This window comes from Diplotaxodon limnothrissa, linkage group LG23 (genome assembly GCF_057381915.1).
Source record: "Diplotaxodon limnothrissa isolate DT_005_m linkage group LG23, D_limnothrissa_male_GT1.1, whole genome shotgun sequence".
Lineage (NCBI taxonomy): Eukaryota > Metazoa > Chordata > Actinopteri > Cichliformes > Cichlidae > Diplotaxodon > Diplotaxodon limnothrissa.
In genome coordinates, this window is record NC_140617.1 from 35,328,985 (window position 1) to 35,345,704 (window position 16,720).

Sequence of the window (16,720 nt, forward strand, 5' to 3'; positions counted from 1 at the left end):
CTGTTGGAACAACAAAAGTGATGGTTTGGTGTGGTATGTGGGGTACAACGATAGTGGGTCCATTCTTCATCAATGGAAACCTCAAGGCCACTGGATATTTGAAATCGCTACATGATGATGCGTTTCCCTCTTTATGCACTGAAGCTGGCACGTTCCCTGAGTTTTTCCAGCAAGATGGTGCACCGCCACATTATGGGTGCCAGGTCCGAGCATTCCTAGATGAACAGTTTCCTGGAAAGTGGATTGGTTGTCGTGGGCCAGTTGAATGGCTCGCAAGGTCTCCCGATCTGACCCCCTTAGACTTTTATCTTTGGGCTCATCTGAAGGCAATTGTCTATGGTGTGAAGATACGAGATGTGCAGCACCTGAAACTACGGATGCTGGATGCCTGTGCGGGCATTTCTCCTGTGGTGTTGCTATCAGTGTGTGAAGAGTGGGAGAAGAAGGTTGCATTGACAATCCAACACAATGGGCAGCACATTGAACACATTTTATAAGTGGTCAGAAACTTGTAAATAACTCATGAAAGAATAAAGTTACGTTGAAACCAAGCACACCATTGTTTTTCTTGTGACATTACCAATAAGTTTGATGTGTCACATGGCCCTCTTCCTATTGAAAAAACAAAAGTTGTATCCAAGATGGCCGACTTCTAAATGGTCACCACCCATCTTGAGGAGTTTGCCCCCTCACATATACTAATGTGCCACAAACAGGACTTTAATATCACCAACCATTCCCATGTTATTACGGTGTATCCATATAAATGGCCCACCCTGTATAGTCCCTCCAATCCTTCTTTTACTTTACTTCCTACTTTTTTTTGCAAGTCAGCTGCTCACTCTCTCTGTTTATACTTCCCTCCTTTGTGTTTTTCCTGCCCTCAGTAATGTTTTGACTAAATTTACATGTGCCTTACTATCCATGTCCCTGGAGTGTTTAATTCAACTGATTTGCCACTTAACTCACGTCTTTTCACTCTGTTTGTTTATACACTCGCTCCCCTTATCCCCAACTGGTCGTGGCAGACCTCCTTGAGCCTCATATTGTTAAAATGGAGTTTTTCCTTCCCACTGTCACCAAGTGCTTGCTAATAGAGGATTGACTTGATTCCCAAGGTTTTCTTTGTCCTATTGTAGGGCCTTTACCCTACAATACAAAGGGCCTTGAGTGACTGTTGTTGTGATTTTGCACAATATAAATTAAATTAAATTGAAAGTATATTTAGTCGGGCTGTGATCTGGTGTCCTGTTGGCTGCTGAACATCTTCTCTGTATTTGGAGCTACTTTACAAACATTGTTACCGTCGTGACAGTAAAAGATTTTTTGAGAAAGCAGAAACATATATTTAAAGTCATTGACAGCTGTTAGTGTAGAAAGGATAACAAAGCTTGGTAAAAGCTAGATTGGAGAAAACCTTGGAGCAGAGGTCAGTCTTCATAATTACTCCAAGAGCTGATTGACGACAAATCTCATATTTAACATTATATTTAAATACGTATTTTAATATAATGTATTTTTACATAGTCAGATCCAAAAAGATGCCCACTCAGATGATAACAAGAGACTATGATGGTTTTCTAATGCCAAAGAGGCGGAGGTGTCCTGAGAACTTGGAGGAGACTGAACTAACACTCTTCCATCAAACTGTGTAAACAGGACAGGCTATTAATTAGTGTTCAGCCTTCTTGATGCACTTGGTAACAGATGCTTCTTGTCCCACAAGGGCTGCTACTCAAAATGTCACTCAACTTGCCACAGCATCATTCGCTATTAGCTAACAAACAGCCTGGGAGGACAGCGCTGTCGGAGAAGCACTTGCTCTGAGCGCCAGAGGTGAGGGAGCAAATTTGCTTTCTAAGGAAGCCTAGACTTACTCTGTTAGATTAGCAGTCAATATAGGACTCTGAGGAGAAAGATATCTTTCTGGGATATTTATTGCCTAAAGAAGCAGTAAGATCTCAGTAAATTCTGACTATTCGTCATCGTACAATGGCTCCTGCACAAAAAATATCAGACAAATGTAATCCCAAATTATAAACTAGGGATTATGTGATTAGTGTTGGCCCAACAAGAAACTTTTATTCTGCTGGCCAGACAGAACTGCAAAAATGCAACATCAGCGCTTAAATCTCAGACGCTTTGAAAGACCTACATCAAAGACTTCAGGGTCTTACAGCATCTCTGAATGGCCCTGAAGGGGGAAAATAAACAAGCTACATCTGCAAGTTTGAGATTTTAAATCTCGAGTAGAGTTTGGATCTTTTTGAATTCAGTGAGGAAAACTGAAAGGGTCCCTAACAGCCTTTCTTTCTCAGCATATTCTATTTAGTGTGATTGAATGGAAGGATAACATTAGGAAACCATTAGTATAAATTGATACAGCAGGTCTGCAAAGTAAATCTCTGCTTCTTAGTTAGGTGTTCTTTAACTACCAACCACTTACAGTATAGGCAGAACAGAACGAAATAGCCATATTTGCGTTTCTCGGCAGCATTCCTATATTGTCTGAAGCTTCTCCTCCACTGATATTATAGAAATCCACTACAATCAATCTAAATGATCATCTGTAAAGGTTTCAAATGAAGCAGGGTAAGAACACACTGTGAGGCGCTGAATTACATCAAAATAACACCCTCAGTGTCCCCTTCACTGCGAGCATTGCTAAACAGAAACAGGCACACGGATTCTACTTGTCAGGAATTACATTTTCTTGTCAGGGACAAACATTTCAAAGTAATGCAAATTTCGTTGTACATGTCTAATGACAATAAAGGTCTATTCTATTCTGTTCTATCCAAATCTATTTTGACATAGCGACGTGGTGTGATAAAGTATTTAGCCCTCTTCCTGGTTTGTTATTGTTTTATTTTACCAAACAAATTGTAATTTTACACAAAGACAACCTGAGTAATTCCAATCATGCTGTTTTTAAATGATTTTTTCATTAATTAGGGAAAAAAATTGTCCAAATCTACCTGGCCCTGTGTGGAAAAGTAATTGTCCCCTAACCCTAATAACTGGTTGTGCCACCCTTGGTAGCAAAAACTGCAATCAAGTGTTTTTATGATAACTGGTGATGAGTCTTTCACATCTTATTTGCAGAATTTTTTTAATTTAGCATGAATTGCCTGTTAAAGGTCGTGCCAAGTCCAGGCTTTGATTAGTCCACTTTAAAACCTTCATTTTGGTGTTTTTTGGGCAATTCAGATGTGGATGCCTGGTGTGTTTCACATCATCGTCCTGCGTAACCCAAGTGCTCTTAAATTTTCAGACGGTGAACTGAAGGCCGGACACATTGTAAGTGGTCCAGGTGGTAAAACAGCTAAGCAGGCCCAGACAATCACACTACCACCACCATGTTGGTATGATGTTCTATTTATGAAATCCTGGGTTAGTTTTACACCAGATGTAACGGGACACAAAAAGTTCAGCTTTTGTCACTGAATGTTTTTTTTCTGATGTGCTTCCCCTCATAAACAGGACGATTTGATTCATTTACTGCACAGCCACTATGGCCTAACCGCTGATTAGAGGAGTCCAGCTATGAAGCTGAGAGTTTTTCCTCTCATCATCTTGGTATTTTGAAAATGAATGTAATGAGCAAGGAGTGGCTTTGACTGATAAACTGCACGTCATCAGCTAACGGCTTGTGATTGACAAGTTGTTAGCCAATGAGCCAATCAGCTAACCCCGGATAATCCTCCCTTCTGATACTGACTGACTGGAAAAGCAGGTGCGCTGGTTTGACCGAGGGCTCTCGTTTCATTGTTGTAAACAGATGCTCTTGTACTTTTGATGCCATGTAAAGTAGGCGTGCTGAGAGGGAAAGTCAGAGAGCAAACAATAGATTAAAAGAAATACTTAAGACAACATGTGTGGCAGCGCCATTATCAATCAAAGCTCTCGGGGCACTCCCGGCCAAGCAGACATCAGGGTCAATTACGTAGTTGGCAGAGGTTCAGAGATAAATGCTATCATCTGCTACATTTGACCTCTGATCAGTATTAATCATGATTTCCATGAAGGATTAAACATTCGGTAGCAGAGCAACACAAAGGAAACTGGGCATGAACATACGGTGGATAAGAACCTATTATAGTGAATGCAAATCTGAGGGATCACCACAACACAGGAATAGATGAACCTCGCTGCATCTGAAGGCTTTCTTTTTGCTTTGTTAAGCAAGAACAAGAAATGTGCTCAACAATGCAAATTACTTATCCTTGCAATGTTTAACCAATTAATAAAATCCCCAGTAGCGTCAGCAATGTTAAGTGATTTAAGCCCAGAAAAAAAGAGATCTAAAGCCTGGCTATACTCAATCTATCTGCAGTCACTTCAGGCCTATGTAACTTACAAAAATGTGGATTTCTAAGCTGATGAATCCATGAATAAATTACACGTGAAAGACACTAATCCTGCAAACATGAATTCAGATAAGTTGTATTGCCACTTTTTCCTCTCACTGCACTTAAACATGACACTCCTTTTGGCTACATTTTCCACTGCAGAGCTGGGAATACGTCATGGGGGGACACACCTGTTGGCGTTGCGTAACACTGGATCACCACCTCACTTGGCTCACTGTTGCTACTTGTGGAGGAGCTGGTTAGGCCTTTCAGAAAAAACAAAAAACCTCCCCATCTCTCTGTCTTTTTAAAACCTAAAGACTTCCAAACAGCAAACGCAGCTCATCTCATTGCTTCATCCTCCATCTTTTTTCTCTATTCTTTAATAGAGCGACAAAGCCCCGCCCACCTAATAACAGGCTGCTCCGCTACCTGGCTAGCTGAACACAGCAGCTGTTGTGTTTTTGTTATTTATGTGAGACGGTGCACATCCTGGGATGCGAGACAAATTTCACAAGTTTTCCCTGACAAAGTGAAATCAAATCAAATGTCACTCTTTTGCGCTGCATGGATCTACATAATTATTCCGTCAAATCTTCAGATCTTCCGATTATTAATGACTCGTGTTAGGATACACAGCCTATATGAATACAATTTGTACACTAGAAAACTCTCTCTGCTTTCCCAACTCTGAAATAGATTAATGAGTTCATTTGGTCTTGTCTTATTGACCACAGGCCACACACTCCCAATCCCCCCCTAGCCAATGATTTATCCTTATAAATGAACCAATCCGAATCTAGCATAAATTATCGAGCCGAACTCAATTACTCCGCTGTTACATCTCCCTTCAATATGTGACACGGAAAAACAGTTTGATACAGCAAGAAATGCGAGTAATCCATTTCAGAGGAGTTCTGACTGTTGGGCTATGAAGCTGTGTTCACACTCTGAAGAGCTAATCTGAATCACCATGGTTACAGATTATGTTTAGCAGTGAAAATCAGTACTTCTTAGAGAGCATTTTAAGACAATGAAAAAGTCAAAATAAGGTCACAAATGTTTTGGCTTTCAAGTTAGTATTAAGCCTACATTACTTTCTTTTCATGCAGGAAAACTGAAATTAATATCAACAGGAAAATGTGGGCAACTATAAGACTTTTTAGAACCTTTCTTCATTTTAATTCAAGGTTTAAAGAAATAAACTAAAAATAATAACCCAAAGGAACGCTGAGAAACTCACTGAAACGATGTGAAGCTGACGACGCCACTAACTGTAAAGCTAAAACAACGTGATGAGCAACAGCAGCTCCATATGCAAAAACAATGTGTGCATAATGTGAAAATATTAAATGTTCAAAGTTTCAAACAGCAGACTTCAGCCTGAAGGCCGGTGTAACGCAGCACAATGCGGGGGGGGGGGGGGGGGGGGGGGTGTTGTTCTTGTCTCTCATGTCTAGAAGTGAGGCAATTCTGTGGTTTTAACACTCAGCCCAACTGCTGTGCACTTGTTTCACCAGCGATATCATCTAACCCAGCGACTCTCAACTGGATTTTGTGCAAAGGCTCCAGTGTTTTATGAGAAAGACATACCCTATTCAGTGCACAATGAGCTATTCAGGTGCAGTGGCATTCTGGATAGCTCCAGGCCTCACCTCGCAAACGGAGGATTTGTAGGGGTAACATTTCACTTTCTCTTAGCTATGGGGAAAAGGTCAGTACTCCGGGGATGCTGGCTCCCTTTCCTGCCGCCGCTCATCCGTCTCAATAAATGCGGCTGATTACACAGTGATCCCACAGCAGGAGCGATGCGCCCACACACACACACACACACACACACACACACACACACACACACACACACACACACACACACACACACACACACACACACACACACACACACACACACACACACCCATAGCATCCACACACTACGTCCTACATTCATAATCACAGCAAAATGGAGAGCTGAGTGCCTGACCTCTTACTTACTAATCTGCTTGATGAGATTCCATTAACTCGCACTGTCCTGGATGCTCAGAGCGTGTTTTATGCCTCTTCTTTTTACAGAAACTTCAACATCTAACTGACCTGTAGACACAGATGACAGCCAGGAGTGCTGAGCAGTTAAACTGATTTATGTTGCAAGCGGCCTCCTACGGCAGCTTGACTTTATTTAAACAGCAGTGTGGGTCACTTGGAGAGGTGATGAAATCTTTCATGTCTTAGTGTAAAGAAGACCAGTGTTATTCTCAAACACTAACATTCTTAGATGCACATGATTATCCTGCTGGCTCAGAGATGATGGGTTTCATTACATTAACTATTTTATAAATCCTGCATTCAATCAAATGGCTACAGCTTTCTAGTCCTCTCAGCGACCGTTAACAGTCGGCTTTGCAGAGAGCGGGTGTGCTTAAAATCTGCCGACTTACGAAACATGGTGTTGAACTGCTGCGGGTTGAGGTTCCACTTCCCCCAGGGCGTCTTGTGGCCCTTGGACTGGGCATAGTGAGCGTGGTTGAACTCTGGCTCAGTCCCAAATGAATCCAGCACCCGCAACATGCACCTGTGGAAAAACAAAACAAAAACACACAAGTTTTAATGACGGTCAGATGCACAGATGTATGCATGCATACACGTTGTGTAACATTAAACAATATCAATCACATAAATCCACCCTTGATCTTCCAGAGAACAATACACTAACAGCACAGTGCACGCAATTAAAATTACCAATTTGTGTTCCTGCCCATTGTTTTTAGTGAAGCACACAGAAACAAGCTCATAATTATTTATTTGAAAGGGGACATGTTAAGCTACTCTACTGAGAAAGAGCATGATTCAAAATTTGTCAACATTTGAACTCCTAATCTTTCCATTTAAGCCACCTTACTGAAGAAACAGAAGGCTTTACTAATAGTAGTGTTTAGCTCAAGAAATAAATGCTGAAGTTTTTGTGTTAGCTTTTGAATGACACTATATTTAAATTTGGAGCTTTAAAAAGCTAAAAACAGTCTTTGTCATGTCAGCGCTTGAGACACATATCATCCATGTAAGAAAATGAAATCACAAATATAAATCCTCAGACTATGATACTGAGGTTTGTTCTGAAGGTGTTGCTGTGAGGGAACATCATGGCTGACTTAAAGGTCACAGTGTGGGATTAATTAGACCAAAAACCAGGGGAGGGAATTGTAAAGCACTTCCTGACCTTTAGTGAATGCACAGCACGGAGTTAATCTCCACAAACAGATATCTGCATATAAATATGGAGAATCTGTAGGAAAGAAACAGTTTTGGCCCTAGAAGCTTTCTGGTTTCCAGTTGTAGTGTGAGTCACGACTCAGCAGACTACACCTGCATGCAAGTAAACAGTCTGTGTGGAAAGCAAAAGAGGGGGGCTCACTGCTTTTATTACCTTCTTTTAAATGTATTTGCTTCAGTGTTCTCATTATAAACAATGCCTGGTACATGAAAGAAGAAGTGTTGGTTTAGATATCACGTATACATTATTTCAATATCGGGTAGCTACACAGAAGTTTCCAAAACAGCGATCATTGGTCCCAGAGGCTAAATCGAGTCAATGATACAGACTGTATAGAAAAGATGGATGTGGCCAATGTGATGTTATTCATTGGTTTTTAAGCCCGAGTTGGCATTTCAGCAAATGCCATGTCATTTATTTATTTATTTTTTTAGAGCTAAACATAAACATATTGGAGGCACTCAGCTTGACAAAGCTACTTGCTAATTCAGAGAAAGCTAACGGGTCAACCACGCGAGTAAAAATAGGACAGCAGCTTCCTCGTATCAACAAAAATGAACAAACAAAAACAAAAGCATTAAAAAAACAACAACTGGTGGCTACATGCTGACTGTATTGAATTTTTTCACATTCTATGACTGATTGTAACTTGTGGTGACTACATGGTTGCCCAGAGCTTGATAGCATTGCACACTTTCGCCACTTTTAATTGCGATTTCACAGGTTGCCTGAAAGGAAACAACCTTTCTGCAATCGCTCCAGAGACGTTTTTTTATGAATGCAGACATAATTCCAACATGTAACTATCAGTCCAGATGTAATTGTAATAGCCATGTGAATCTGAGTTAAATGTGAATTTCTGTCTATGCAGACAGCAACAGATATGTGATTGTTGATGATGTATCACAGTTAATTGTTATATTATCAGAAACATGTTGCATCTAATCGCAATTCAACGGCAGATTGAAAGCAGACTGACTCTGTCTTATAGGAACACTTATGTCACATTTAGTGACAGTGTTGGTATGCCAGACAATTTTGCAGGAAAAAAACAACTTAACTGAGAACTTAACTTTATATTAGGGCAGCACGGTTCTCCCCGTGTCCATGTGTGTTCTCTTTGGGTACTCTAGCTTCCTCACACAGTCCAAAGACACAGAGTTACTGGGGTTAGGTTAATTGGTATTTCTAAATTGCCCATAGGTGTGAATGTGAGTGCAAGTGGTATCTGTGTTAGCCCGGCAACAAACTGGTGTTACCGCAGTTACCGCAATACTAACAATAATGCAAAATGTTAAAAATTATAGTAACATTGCATTGTGGGGTATTTCCACCTCTATTATTTGGGTTCATTTTTCATTAGTTAGGCATAAAAAAAATCATTGAAAAACATAAAAATTAATATCAAGCTGCTAATCTTGTCCCCACTGACTAAACCCCCCTTCCTCTTTAGACTGCTATGTTCTGGTGGATTTTCTCAGAGGTAACTAAAGTTAAGTGACTTTCACTTTTTGGTCATGGTACAAAACTCAGCATTAATAACTATGATAACAAGAAGCCAGGTGCATATATGGAAGACACACAACCACACACACACACACAGACTTTGATTCAGTCACTGATTGCCTCTCCGCCCACCCAGACGCTGTGCAGCTGGCTGTGTGAACTGTGAAACACCCTGGGAGAGTGAGGAGGTTGGAAACAGATTCGCCAAGAGGAAACTTTAAAATGAAAGCAGCACAACAACATGCCCACATGCTATCTCTAGTCACTCCAGAGGAAAACAACCCTCATCTGTCCCTGGTAGATATACCCTTAACAGATGGGGTAGTGCTGCTGGAGCTGTAAAACGGTGTAAATATGGCTGTAGCGAGGCCCGTGAGTTGTGGGCGTCATAATGTGGCAGGAGATGAGGCTGTTTAGCTGAAGAAGTATGTACTTGGTGATACTCGCTGCTTTATTTCAAGCTGGGCTATTATTGTTTTTGTTTTTTACAGTATGAGTCCGATTTCCCCATAAACACCAGCCAAATAAATAAATTATGATGATCGCTATAGTAAATGTCAGTTTCCTCTCATATCATGGTTATCTCAGATGCGACACAAACACATCCAACAAACACAGTCAGTGAAACATTTGGTCTTCAGCTGATCTATCTGACGGTCTGTTACAGGTCTGCACATGCCTGAAGCTAAACACAAGAGCTGAATGATAAACAGAGATATGAGTTAATGGTTTGTCTAATAAAAACGTGAAAATTGTAACACTCTTAACTAATTGTTATTATTTTGGGGTCCCACTGGCTGTGAACCATTAATGTTCCTTTATAATAACATAGGCTCAGTTCATCCTTTAGTTCACTGTATCCAGTAAATATTAGGCCATAAAGTAATCGCTATAACATTTCTGACATGCTAAACAAGCTACAAACTGACCTAGTAAGAAGAAAGACAACTAGTTTGATTTTAGTTTAATTTAGCTACCTGTGTTGAAGCTGTACACACAACATTACAAATGATATCAGGATAGAAAAACCAAAATGCAACGCTGTCGCCCAGTCTATGATTGTGTCCCTCGATGTTACACAGTGTTATCAGATTAGGATAACATTAGCAACCCAGTCCTGAGATAAGATTATGACCTGCAGCCAGTCTTGGTAAATTCTTGTAAGGTATATTTTGTTAGACTCAGCCTTTATTGTCTCACTCAACACAAAGTTGAGTTAGTTTGACTCAGTAAGGTCTACATTTCAAATGTTAACTGAAGTAAATGTGAAAAACCTGTTAAGTCTCGATTTAAAGACTAGATGTTTCCATAGATACCACAAATTCTTGACAGTGGCTGTGTGTGAACAATGCTACGATGGCACGCCAAAAATGTCAACGTCTATTACCTACATGTTTCTATTTAAGGACTTGCAAGTCATACCTCTGCACTGACACAGTAGAGAAGGTAAACAACAGCATGAGTCACAAAAAAAACAAACTTGCCTACAAAAAAAAAGTTGTCAAAACAATAGAAACGGCAAAATAAATTGAACAAAGGAAGAAACAGGAAATACTTGTATCAAGACTTGAGTCTTTTGTCCCATGTCTTTCACCTCAACCCCAAACAGTTGTGGCAGATGACTGCTGTTTCTTCCTGTTAAACGGGAGTTTTTCCTTCGCACTGTTGCCAGCTGCTTGCTAACAGCAGGTAGTCTGATCGCTGCGGTTTTTTCTTTATTATTGAAAGGTATTTACCTTACAACATAAAGTGCCTTGAAGTGACTATTGTTGTGTTTTGCTGCATTATAAATGAAATTGAATTAGATATTGTGCTTGAATAAACAGGCTGCTCCCTCACCACAGGGCTCACTACAGCAGGTGGCTCTGCATGTCTAATTTGTCAGAGATTTAAGCTGGACTCCCTTCGTGACACAACCCCAGTGAGGAACCATGTCTCTAGCTGGAACTAAACCAGTGACCTGGAGCGAACGTGTTAACCACTAGATCCCTGGAAGCGTGTCTGATTAAGCAAGGCAATGAAAGTATTAAATTAAATTGAACGATAGGCAAACACCTGTTCTAGTTTTTACCAAGAAAATAACAACTTGGAGTATTTTCATTACAGAGTAGTATGAAACATAAAGACTGATGGCAGGAATAACAAAACAGCAATCACAAACAGCTTGGACAGACTTGTTTGCTTTGTCCCATCACACAAAAAAAATATGTGTTATTATTAGAGTTTATTGCTTTTAAGAATTTGGGGTCTTAAATGAAAAACAAAAAACAAATCTGGCTTCTTCTGTACATCGGGTACCCTGCATGAATATAAAGAAAATAAAAGGGATTGTGGGATTCTCAGGCCTTAAAAGGAAGAGATATTATTTCCCAGACTCTAAGGTTACACTTAGTGGAAAATAACTTTTCAGCCTGCACTCCAGGTCTTCTTTCACAAAAGTGCATATGAAGTATACAGTGACACAAAGCGCTTTGACATAACTGTTCAATAATGGTGGGAGAATTAACACCAATAACATCATCTGGACCTTAATTATACCTGAGGCTAAGCCAATTTCCTCAGGGCATAAAGTGAGCGGATGCAGGTTAAAGTGTTCAGTCTCACACAAACAAAACCTGGTGACAAGCAGGAGGAACCGACAGAGCTATTACTGCCCCAGAGTTATTGTTCCTTCTTTCTTCCTGTCAGTCGGCGCTGACAGGAGGCTCTTTTCAAAACAAACCGGGAAGGCCTAATCTACAGTCCTCAGTGGAGCAGTTGGGGAGACAGAATAGAATTGGTCACAACATCATGAACAACAGCTCCTTGGGCCTTTTGGGAAATTGTGGCAATGTATGAGCAGAAAATAGACTCTTTGTCACAACGAGTGCCAGACAAACCTCGACCCAGCGACATGTGCCTACGTGAGGGAAGCTGCTGGCAGCCACAGTTGGCAGCAGTGGTGTCCAGATTTTTACATGAGGAAAGAGAAATGATATGAGAGCCCTCGATAGCTATACATGATATTTAACTGATAGCTATAACAAAGTAAATGACATGAAATCTAGCTGTTTAATGTGACCGATTTTATTTTCTCATTAATATTAAGCCCGCTGAGCCAACACACAAGCATGCTGTTTTATGTCTTACTTTGGGATGATTGTTAGAAATCATAATATAAGTTAGCAAGCTAGCAACTTTTAAACTTCTGAAAGTAAATATTTAACTGTAATACATCAGACATCTCTACTTATGAAGGATCGGTACCGATATTCGGTGCCGTAATTGCACCGGTTCTGACATAAACGGTAGTAACCAGACCGAAAAGCAGCGCACATTCTGGTGCTTTATTTCAGTGTTTTTTTTCTTGAGAAGTCATACACTTTGGATTCTAGCCAATCATTTTACCTTTCCAAGGATAGTAAGCGGGCCCAGGTATGTACGTTCTTTTAGAGCAGAGCTACAGATTAAAAATGCCCAAGGCGAAGTGGTCAAAAGTCTGGCTGTACTTCACAGCAAAAGATGCAAACTCACCAGCCTGCAACAAGTGCTTTAAGGTGATACTGTGCAAAGGAGGTAACTCCTCGAATCTGAAGAAACACCTGCTGACGCATAGCGTTTTTTTAAAAGCCGAGAAATGCACCGTATTTGATAGCTTGCTGCAAGACCTCACACCGAGCGCATCTACTGTGGGTGGGTTGCCTGTTATCGGACCCGAGTTAGCAACATCCCCCAAGAACCCGAAGAGGAGAGTCCTGGCCCCTAGCCCTGTCAGTGTAGCAGAAATGATGACGGATGATGATGGCAGCAGCAGCCGTTCTTTTCTGGGCGAGTAGTTTAATGTTGTTCGTGTGTAATTTACGTTGAGTAGGCTAACCACGTTATTACATTAATGCATGTAAGGTGAACTAGCAAACACTGTTGTAGTTACATGCGGCTGTCTTCTTGTTTGATGGCAGATACTCCCTTCATGTTGTATCAACAGAAAAGGCTAACTTGGTTATCATTTTGCAGAAAAAAGAGACTGCTAAAAATAAAAACATAAGAGGTTTTTGGACAAAGTTTGTCTTCTCCATTCTTTAAGCACCGGTTCGAGCACTGTTTAAGCACCGGCACCGTTTCAAAAGTACCGGTTTGGCACCGGTATCAGATAAAACCTAAACGATACCCATCCCTACTTATGAATGATTTTTAGAAATCACAATATATTATTTAAGGACACAAGCTAGCAAGGTAGTAAGCTAGCAGCTTTTAAATTTGTACACTAAATATTCTACTGTAATACATGTTTTTCTCCAAGATTTCTAGTCGTGTTTGAAATAGTCTTACCATTCACAACATATAACACATATGTATACTCTGGAATGATTTTTTTTTTTTTTACAAATTATAATGCATTACTGGAAAACACTACTTAGGAAGCTAGCAAGCTAGCAGCTTCTAAACTTCTGGAGCTTAGCAAGTCAAGAAATTTTAAAAGGAAATAATCTTCTTCCTTCTGGCACCTCCAAGATTATCAATCTGCCTAGGTGTACGCCAAAGGCAACCTCTAACTTGGAAGTGCCCAAAACTGCTGCAGTTCCTCTAATGTCCACTTGAGGTTGGTTAAAAGGCCCAGCTTTACTGGATTAAAAAGCATGTTTGCGACATGGTGGTGCAAAGCACTTCGGCCTTTGTAGCCAAGGATGGAACGAGCCATATGGATGTAAATCCTGGATCCAAATCCCACAGTGTTTACGTTCATGTAGAAACCTGACAGTCAACACAAGGTGATGTAGAAAATGAAGTTTAATGGCCTTCAAATGTAAAATACAAATATACTTACTGGTAGTGGACCCAGGAAGGCCCCAGAGTCTTCTTAAACTGGGTCAGACCCACGATGTCGATGTATATAAGCTCTACCACTTTATCGCCCTGCGTGGGGCAGCTGGATTTGTTTCCCATAACCTTTCGCATGATCCTGTAGAAAAAAGAAAAACAACAACTCTGATTCAGCAAATTGATCCACATGTCAAACTAGTCAGCAGGCAGCCACTGCATTTAATTTTACTAGGCAGGCCATTGATCAAAGCCAAGCACGTATACAACAGAGAAAGGAATCTGTCAAACTCAGGATTAAGGATTGTGATTTGGTTTGGAAATTTTGTCTTACCATCATCATCATCATCATCATCATCATCATCATCATCATCATCATTATAATAGAAAAAGACAAACAACTTTGTTTAGTCAGACTGCTGACAGTTCATAATGTGAGCTACTACAGGAGTTTTAAATAAGTTTACACTTTGTAAATAAGATTAATACTAATGTTAAAGGTGTTGGTTTGACTATACAGAGAATTATACCCATATAGCTGCCTTTTACTCAATTATTTATGAACGATCATCCTCCACACGAGTGTTCTTAACATCAGTCCACCTTAAATAGACAGTTTAATAATAATAATAATCTTACTCTTTGAGCTCATTGAGGGAAGCAGAGATGCGAATGTTGTGGCCCAGCAGGTACAATGTGGTTATGAGGTCACTCCACTGGACCAGCTCCCCCAGTGGGCCCCCACTGAAAGCATTTTCTGCAATCTTGAAGCCTGACTCCTTGGTCAGCAGACCAAGATGGACCAGGATCTGACGGAGGAGAAAATAGGAAAATAAAAAGTAAGTGCAGGAACTAATGTAGCGCAGCTTTTCATTTAGAAGATGAGAATACTTTTTAATGTTTGTGAATGTGGAATAAAAGGGCGATCATAAAGTTTATGAAAGACAGCAGTAGAGCAGGGCGATATGGCCAAAAATACTTATCACGATATATATTTGAAAATTTGCGATAACGATATAACTGACGATATAATTGATGCGAGACAAAATACAACTCCACAACATTACTAGCGCAAAAAGACAACCTTCCATTTATTTTCACTTAAACAAGAAGCTGGTTTTTATGTACATTAAAGCTTTATAAAAATGTAACAGTGCAAATGCAAATTCCTTGCTGAAAGTTTAACCAAAAGACATTTCCAGTAGAAATGGGCTGACATATCCTGAGCATAACCATGTATAATATCCACTGAAGTTAAAAAGAGGTGCTTTGCAACATTAAACTGCAGTGTGCAGTACGCATTTTTCGGACCATAAGGTGCACGGGATTATAAGGCACATTAAGCGAAACAAAGCAGTCAGATAAATCAAACTTTATTAGACTCATTCTTCTTGCTTCCTCCACTTCTGTACCATTGATTCATTAATGTTGAATTCTCTGGCAGCTGCTCTATTCCCATGTTGTTGCAGTATATTAATGACTAACCTCGTATTGTGGATGGATTATCTCAGTTGTTCTCCTGACTGAAGTTTGGTCCGTTTACAGCATCCTGCCATGCGATTGCATTTGTCTCTAACTATCAGGAACCTTAACGTTAACTTTTATAAGTGGAAAAGTGTTAGTGTTCGTCCTCCAGCTTCACTGTTTATGTTATGCTAACATAGCTGTGTCGCTAGCGATCACGTAGCACATCATTATATACCAGCTAGCCCAACTTCAGTAACCCTACAAACGTCACTGCTGTTTAGTTTCCTGTCTTCATTTATGTTGGAAGTGATAGCAGAGCTAACTTCCGCTAGTTTCCTGCTAACTTCTAACTCCGTTAAATGTAATAAATTTTGTTTTCATGGATGCCTGGAAGTTAAACTTCATAGTTACACCTGGTAAAGCAGCAATGCTGATCGTTTTATTAAAGATGAAAGAAGTTTTTAACTCTCAGTGATGCTGCAGTGTTCGTTTGACCAGAAGCATACGGAGTTTAGGACCCAGATTACTCCCAGATTTAAGAGCATCTTAGTCCGACAAATACGACAATAACGACGGCCGCTTGCATGTTCTGCAAAAAAATGTGCTTTGTCGTGTATCTGAAGGACAAACACCAAACCAGTTCCACATCACGGAAGTTGCACCATTTTTACAAACCAATTCTGGTTCATCTGTTTCACTCAACAATTGGCCATGTGCGTATGAAAACAAAGGCACTGCGCATGCGCGTGTTACTCATATTCTATCGCGATATTTCATTTTCCTATCGTTGCCTAACATTATACCGGTATTACCGTGAACGGTATAATATGGCCCAGCCCTAGACAGCAGTGACTGAGCCATTTCTTTCTTTCTTGTTTTGACTGTTTTGAGCCACCGTAGCCCACAAGAAGAGTGGACAAATAAAAGACACGTTACTGGTTTCCTATCTAAAATAACTGGTTAGATTATTAAGAGTGCAAAATGTTTACAGTGCTCATTATAATAAGAGGTTTTGCTGTAAAAGCAGTTCTAGTTTTTCCTATGCTGACAGGTGAGCAGTGTCACATGCTGAGAAAACGCACACAACTTAAGTAAAACATGAACACACAGGATGGTTTTCAGCTGCCGAGCGGGAACATAGTGTTCCACAGTGGGAGCTGAAAGTAATAGAAGGCTTTGTTTGAAGTGACCAACACACATTTCACTGCTGACAGCGTGAATTCCTGAACAAATCAGAAGCTGAAATTATCACGAGAAACTGTTCTTTGTCTCATTAGAGACTGAACAGATTCAACAAAGTGGGTGGAAAAAAGCAACGGCCGGGTAA

The 16,720-nt window shown here is 40.3% G+C and overlaps 1 protein-coding gene across 1 annotated transcript in view; it reads right to left on the minus strand.

Annotated features, from left to right (window-relative positions):
- mgat5 (alpha-1,6-mannosylglycoprotein 6-beta-N-acetylglucosaminyltransferase) overlaps positions 1–16,720 on the minus strand; it is an 88,372-nt gene that overhangs the window by 28,986 nt on the left and 42,666 nt on the right. The window contains exons 7-9 of the mRNA XM_085347235.1: positions 14,566–14,735; positions 13,934–14,068; positions 6,791–6,924 (exon numbers count right to left, since the gene is read on the minus strand). Of these exons, the coding sequence (XP_085203361.1) occupies positions 6,791–6,924; positions 13,934–14,068; positions 14,566–14,735 (439 nt within the window). The remainder of the gene's footprint in view (positions 1–6,790; positions 6,925–13,933; positions 14,069–14,565; positions 14,736–16,720) is intronic.